The sequence below is a fragment of the Nicotiana tabacum genome, chromosome 8, assembly GCF_000715075.1.
Source record: "Nicotiana tabacum cultivar K326 chromosome 8, ASM71507v2, whole genome shotgun sequence".
NCBI lineage: Eukaryota > Viridiplantae > Streptophyta > Magnoliopsida > Solanales > Solanaceae > Nicotiana > Nicotiana tabacum.
Window position 1 is genome coordinate 208,367,067 of NC_134087.1, and position 7,120 is coordinate 208,374,186.

General features: G+C 35.5%; 1 protein-coding gene across 1 annotated transcript; it reads left to right on the top strand.

Annotated features, from left to right (window-relative positions):
• Window positions 1–397: 397 nt before the first annotated feature.
• On the top strand, window positions 398–6,563 carry LOC107796173 (protein BUNDLE SHEATH DEFECTIVE 2, chloroplastic-like). The gene is made up of 5 exons (XM_016618918.2): window positions 398–637; window positions 1,386–1,480; window positions 4,408–4,471; window positions 5,740–5,836; window positions 5,974–6,563. The coding sequence occupies exons 1-5, from the start codon at window positions 580–582 to the stop codon at window positions 6,050–6,052; spliced, it is 393 nt and encodes a 130-aa protein (XP_016474404.1). The 5' UTR covers window positions 398–579; the 3' UTR covers window positions 6,053–6,563.
• The last annotated feature ends 557 nt before the right edge of the window (window positions 6,564–7,120 follow it).

The following is a 7,120-nucleotide window of genomic DNA, read 5'->3' on the forward strand; positions in this document are numbered from 1 at the left end:
CCAATGGATTAAGACTTATTTATTTAATCCATATATATTGGACTTATATAATTAATTCAATCATATTAGCCCATAATATTTATTTGGACCAATATATCTTGAATTTAAAATATAGACCAAATTAATTTTATGGATTTAAATCCAATAAATTTTGTATGCCTACAAATGCCCCTACTTCAAGACTTTTCAAAATATCAACTTATTGACTTCTAAAAGATGATGCTTGAAGTACCATGTTTCTAGCGTGAGCTAAAAATGATAATACCCCTAAACCAGCACCTCAATCATAATTTAATCGGTCCACAGTATTAATCACAAAATATTATAAATATATTCTGCAAACTATATTTATGTTTTTATTTTATTTTTTAAGTTACTGAGAAAGGAAATAAGTCTGTCATTATTTTCTAAAGCAAGACAGAAAAGGAATGAGCCTTATCTAGTAAACCTGCGGCTGCATGTAGTTTTCATTACTACCAACATTTCTAGCAGTTTTAATTAGCAATTACTTCAATTTTTCCAAGTTCACTTCTTATTTTCTTATCAAAATTGTTTCATTAACTAAATTCAATTCTCTTAATGGCAAATTCTCTGTGTTTAACACCTTTAGCTTCCTTCAACTCTGTCAATAAACCAGGTAATTTCCAGTTTCTATTTATTTTTGTTCTTTTTATGTCTTTTTGCATAATGGGTATTTATGCTTGCTTCTTTTAGTTTGATTTTTTACACTATTGGTTTATACCCTTTTTTGGGGTTAATTTCACTTGTGTTTACTTTACTTTACCCTCTATAATAGTCTAGTAACAAAAATATATTTAGTCATATTTTTTATATTTCTTTTGGAACCCAGGAAAACCCGCAGCCGCTACACCCTTCGAGTGAGCATTCTGTGCGTACTGGGTAAATTACTATTGTGTAATAGCGTGCAAACGACACAGGGATGTAAACCGCACTAGGCAAACCTTGTGCGACAAGCTCGACCCAAAAGACATTGAGGGGGATCGATCCTAGGTCATCTGTATGGATGACTGCCCTCTAAACCAACTGGACAATCTCCAAACCAACTATTTAATAGTCATATTAAAGAAGCTGAACTTAATTATTTAGTCATATTAAAGAAGCTGAACTTAATTATTTAGTGGGTAAAGTTTAGTTATTTAACGTGACAAAAAGAATTGGGACTAAAATAATATAATGGGTATTCACTAACCGTGATAATGGTTAAAATGTAACAAAAGAATTTGCAATTTTATTGTTATAGTGGATAAATTTCAGTGACCATACACAAATTTTGTCACTATACTTTGTGTTTGTGTTTGGTTTTAAGGATTCAATTTTTGGTGCAACCTTTTATGTAATAATTGAAGTTTTTATATTCTTGACAGGTCTAATTAATGGGAATTGCACTGGAAGAAATATTCAATGGATTAAAGATGTTATCTACAGCTCCAAGAGTTCCTTAAGAGTTTTGGAAGTGAAGGTAAATTTTGGACTTCTATGGATAAATATTTTTGCATATTGTAGTTAAATGTGCTCTATCAATATGCAATTCCCACATTTTTTTTCACTTTTATGCCTAGTCACTGCGAGCGAAGGGAGCCTTGGCATAACTGTTAAAGTTGCTTCCATGTGACTAGGAGGTCACGGGTTCGAGCTGTAGAAACAGTCTCTTGCAGAAATGCAGGGTAAGGTTGCGAATAATAGACCCTTGTGGTCCGGCCCTTCCCCGACTCCGTGTATAGCGGGACCTTAGTACATCGGGTTGCCTTTTTTCTTTTTTCTTTTTTGCCTAGTCACTGAGGGCTATTACAAATCCAGTATGCCTTTAGACATATATAACTCAATTGTGAAGGTTATATGACAACTAGGTAGGTAGAAAAAAGAGCAGCTTGGTACACTAAGCTCCCGTTATGCGGGGAGTTTGGGAAAGGACCAGACCACATAGGGTCCTATGTGCAGAGACTAACCTGGCATTTCTGAAAGAGACTATTTCCGCTGCTTGAATCCGTGACCTCCAGTCACACAGCGGCAACTAGGTAGGTACACTTAGGAAATTTGCTAGGATATTGTTGTATATATGATATATGGCAGAGTGAACTTCATCTTGGAAGCTCACTGCTTTTGTAACTATTATTCCATCTATTCTTGGGGGAATCCTCCATCTTGTTTCCACTTTTCTAATGGTAAATTTCAGTTTCGAGTTTAGGGTTTAAAAAAAACCCCTTTAGGGGCTAAACTAGAAGGTTTTGCTTGCCTCTTATTTGTGTCGTGTTCTCACTTTTGGATATTCTATTTTGATTGAATCTCTGAATTTTCTCTAATTTTTCTTGATTTTGTTAACATCCCGATTCTCTAAATCGTAAATCTTAATTGTGACGTGTTCTAAATTGTTGGCAATGTTTTTTTCTCTTTTGCAGATTCACATAGTCCCTTTTGAACGTTCTTTTGTTTTCTTCAAGAATTGCATATTAGTGACTGAAATTCAATTTCTATAATTTTTTGAAATATAAACCGTAATTGGTGTTTATGAAGCTCGTCCAAAATTAAGAAACTTTGCTATGGCTAGAATTCGGATATTGAAGTTCCGTGTTGTTGAAATTAGAGCCGCTATAGTTTCATATTTGGCTAGAATTCGGATAATGTATACATAAGTAAGATTTATATTTCAGTGCTTTCTGAATATTTATGTGCTATTGCTCTTGAATTATTCGTCATATGTTACATGTTTTATAATTGAACTATGCTTTCTTTTGTTTATTCAAGAATAGCTTCTTTACTTCCTCAATTATTTTCCTATTTTGTGTTTAAGATCATACCATTTACTACATCTTTGCAATCTTCAAACAGATTATTTGCTTAGAAATATACAACTTATCTTCATGGGTGGCTCAAGGGTAAGGCTAGTAAAGCCTTCGCTTTAGGCCCCAAAAAGTGTTGTAAAATACGTAATAATAGTTTGACTTAGACAATTCTGAACTTTGTAGAAAAAAGTATAAAATCCGTGTAAAAAAGGTTTTAAAAAGACAAAGAATATTTACTTTTTAACATGAGAAATATTTTAGAACTTCGAAGTAAACTACTCAAATCTTTGTATTAGCAAATAAAGTTTTTTACATCAAGATCCAAAGTAATGCATTACAAACATATGGCTAACATCTTACTAATTTGAATTAACACTTGATAATATAAATAATAATATTACTAAATGAAGCTAAAAGTCATATATCTTGTATGAATACTTTACGTTCAAAATATTTTTTTGGTTACATTTCGTTACTACAATTGTTGTTATTATTATATATAACAACAATTATTATATATAATTTTCATTTATTATATATAATAACAACAATTGTAGTAACGAAATGTGGGACCAGCGTTGCAGGGCTTCTCTCGTCTTCTTTAGCCGAGGGTCTATCAGAAATAGTCTCTCTGCCCTTCCAGGGTAGGGGTAAGGCTGCGTACATCCTACCCTCCCCAGACCCCACTTGTGGGACCACACTTGGTTGTTGTTGTTGTTGTTGTTGTTGTTATTCCATCTATTCTTCTATAATTATGTTTTTAATTTCAATTGTGAAATTGACTGCAATTGGTACAACAAATTTCAGGTGAATGATTATATCAAATACAGTACATAGATGAGAGTGAAGACTTTGAACTTAATAGGGGGAAAAAAACAGAAGTAAGCAGCTAATCAAGTAAAACTTGTTTGATGAGAATTTGGAGATAGTCTTGACTTGAGAAAAGAGAGGAAGCTTTTAAGAAGTTTATGTGAGCATAGTCTTGTCTATCGGAAACAGTCTTTCTACCTTCTAAGTAGATGTAAGATTTGCGTACACACTACCCTCCCTAGACCCCACTTGTGAGATTATACTGGATTTGTTGTTGTATGTGCTCATAGTCTTTGCTCGAGTCTGGAGCAACAAAAAACTTAAGAGGATTTTTGTGCTCAAACTGATCTAGTATTGAGAAGGATTGAGATAGATGATTGCAGTGACACTACTTGGCTAGGAAAAACTCCAAATAAACTTGTTTATGGGAATTTGAATATTGTATGGTGGCATCTGCATAATACCAATTCATCTCCAATGCGAAGCCAGAAATTTCGCAAAGGGTATTTAAAATTTAATATACACAGTTTTTCGATGAAGGGTGTTCGGTTGACCACCCTTTAATGTATGTGGCTACGCCATTGGTCATCTCTTTATTTATGTGAAACAGGGTCAGGTGGCATAGTTTCGTTCCTGATGGGATCAGAAACCTTTTTCTCGCTTTCTTTTTTCGTTTCTCATCTCCTAGAATTTTTCTTTCGCCTCTTTTTCTGATCTAACCATTGTCATCTTTGCTTCTATTTACTTGAGTTGGTTATGTCGTGCCAGAGCTTTAACATTATTTTCTTTTTTCCAGGCCACTGACAGTGACCAAAATGCAAAATCAAGGAGCATCATCTGTAAAAATTGTGATGGAAATGGTAAGTGGATTGATGCATATTTTTTGGATCTTGAATTCTATCTCGTCATTAACGATAAGGTTCCTCGGACTTCTCTCGATGAACATTCTCATGTTGTTTTGGATTTCAAGCGACTAATATTCCTTAATATTGTAGCATTAAGGCATAAGCCTTTTAAGGGGAGTATTGGCGCAACGGTAAAGTTGTCTTCGTGTGACCTATAGGTCACGGGTTCCAGTCATGGAATCAGCCACCGATGCTTGCATCAGGGTAGACGGCCTATGTCACACCCCTTTGGGGTGCGGCCCTTCCCCGAACCATGCGTGATTGCGGAATGTTTTGTGCACCGAGCTGCCCTATTGTAGTTATGCCTTTATTTTTACTGGATGTTAGTTGCATTATAGCAATGAAGATGATGTCCAGTTAGTTTTAGATGTTAACTGTTGCATCAGGTTTTATGAGTTATCGTGAGGGCAGCAATATTTTCAAGAGGAAATTTTCTACTAAATTTTAGTAAGAGAACTATTATATCTTGACAGCAACAACAACATATCCAGTGTAATCCCATAAATGGGGTCTGCGTCTTTAATATTTATTTTACCTTCTGCTTGGGATTTCTTTTTTAAAATGGTTACAATTAGTATAATTTGACTCGTGATGTTGGGAGCTCGATGTAAGAACACCCGTTTATGAACTTCTGTCAAAATTTTCATCAAAATTTATGTGAGTGTTACAATGTATCGGAGGACAAAAATATCCTACTTCAAATTTTTCTTTATGCTTCAGCGTTACTGGTTATTTGCAGAAATGCAAGGTAAGTTGCGTACAATAGACCCTTGTAGTCCGGTCCTTCCTGGACTCCACGCATAGCGGGAGCTTAGTGCACCGGGCTACCTTTTTTACATACTTAACATTTGCCTTTATGTTTCTTTTTCTTGCTTATAACCATATTTGTTTCCACGATTTATTTCACTGTCACATGTTTGATTCTTCATATATAGATATATACATATTGGTTTAAAGGGGAGCCTTGGAGAAACAGTAAAGTACGTTGTCTCTGTGTTACCTATAGATCCCGGGTTCGGGTCGTGGAAGCAGCCACTAATGCATTAGAGTAGGCTGTCTACACCACACCCCTTGGGGTGCGGCCCTTTCCCAACTTTGCGTGTACGCAAGATGCCTTGTGCACCGAGCTGCCCTTTATAGTGATTACAGAGACCTGAAATAATTCATTTCAGCTTGGATTTAGTTCAGCACTTTTTGTTTCTTAGACGCTATATTGCTCTCAGGTGCAGTGTTGTGCTCACAATGTAAAGGCATTGGTGTTAACTCCGAAGATTATTTCAGTGGGCGGTTCAAAGCTGGTGAACTGTGTTGGCTGTGCGGGTACATGCACCATCACTTATGTTTTTGGTGATTAATTATGATTTCATATTGGTTTTCAATTCGTAAGAAAGTTGAGAAAAATGCTGCAATGCCATCTCATTAATCATATCCGTTGCGTTTGCATTTTTTCCTTTCAGAGGTAAGAAAGATATGCTATGTGGCGACTGCAATGGTGCTGGATTTCTTGGTGGATTTATGAGTACGTTCGATGAGTAGACATCATATGCACTGGTCGCGATATGAAACAATAGCTAGCTATGAAACTCAATACTAACAGGCAACCATTTCCCAGAAACTTTTCAATGCTGTGGTTCAAATGCTATAAATTGCTTCTGCAAATTCCAAGTTAGGACGTTGAGTCCCTGGGGAGGGAGGTGTATGTGACACCTTAGGTGAATCGATGATGCTTGGAAATATTTACAAGAACAGCTACAATACAGTTTGTGTAATGTGCTCGAAAAGTCAATCATGGCTTTTGTACATAAGTATATACATCTTTGGGAGTCTGAATTACAAACCTCATAGTCTCTGCACCTCATCTTGACTTGGTAACACCTAGTCTACGGGGCCGAGCTAGGTGGCAGAAGCGGGTTCGGTCGAACCCCTTTTGCCGAAAATTACTCTGTATATATAAGATTTTTTTTTTCACGTATAAATATTAGGTGTTGAATTTTCTTAGCTTCTTTGCATATTTATTTTTTAATTATTTGAATCCCTTTGGTGAAAATCTTACTTCTGACACTGTTGGTCAAGGCTTCATTGGCAGCAAACAAATAGAAGAAAATAATAAAGCTGATATTAAAGCAGGTTCAAATTGATTTCTCATAGTGCAACTTCAAGCATTGAATTGATGATCACATGACAACATTCTGCTTATGTTATTGTGCCCAATTCAAAGAAGGTAGACATCTTCTCTTTGTTCACTTGCAGCCTCCCACCCTTTTTAACCCCTTCAAGGATGTTGGTTCTGGAATTCGAGTTCAAGCTGAAACACGGAAAGTTAGAGCATAATATGCTGGATTAGGGGTGGCAAAATGGTTAAAAGAAAACAGTTAACCATTCATATTATCCACTAAAAAATAGGTTGGATAATGAACTTTTTAAAAACGGATCAAATATGGATAACAACCATATTATCCATTTAGAAAATGGATAACCAATGGGTCTAACTTTTATATTTGTAAAGTGAGCTGGATTATGGAACTCTTGCGTATAAACTTCCAGTATATTGTGTTGGAACTCCTGCACATTATGTTGGAATCTCATATGCAAAAAATTCAAACT

Excerpts from the sequence above, each read along its gene's own strand:
- LOC107796173 (XM_016618918.2), top strand. The coding sequence starts at position 580 with ATGGCAAATTCTCTGTGTTTAACACCTTTAGCTTCCTTCAACTCTGTC. Across the intron at positions 1,481-4,407 it reads TAAGAGTTTTGGAAGTGAAG|GCCACTGACAGTGACCAAAA; the intron begins GTAAATTTTGGA and ends TCTTTTTTCCAG. Across the intron at positions 5,837-5,973 it reads GAACTGTGTTGGCTGTGCGG|AGGTAAGAAAGATATGCTAT; the intron begins GTACATGCACCA and ends TTTTCCTTTCAG.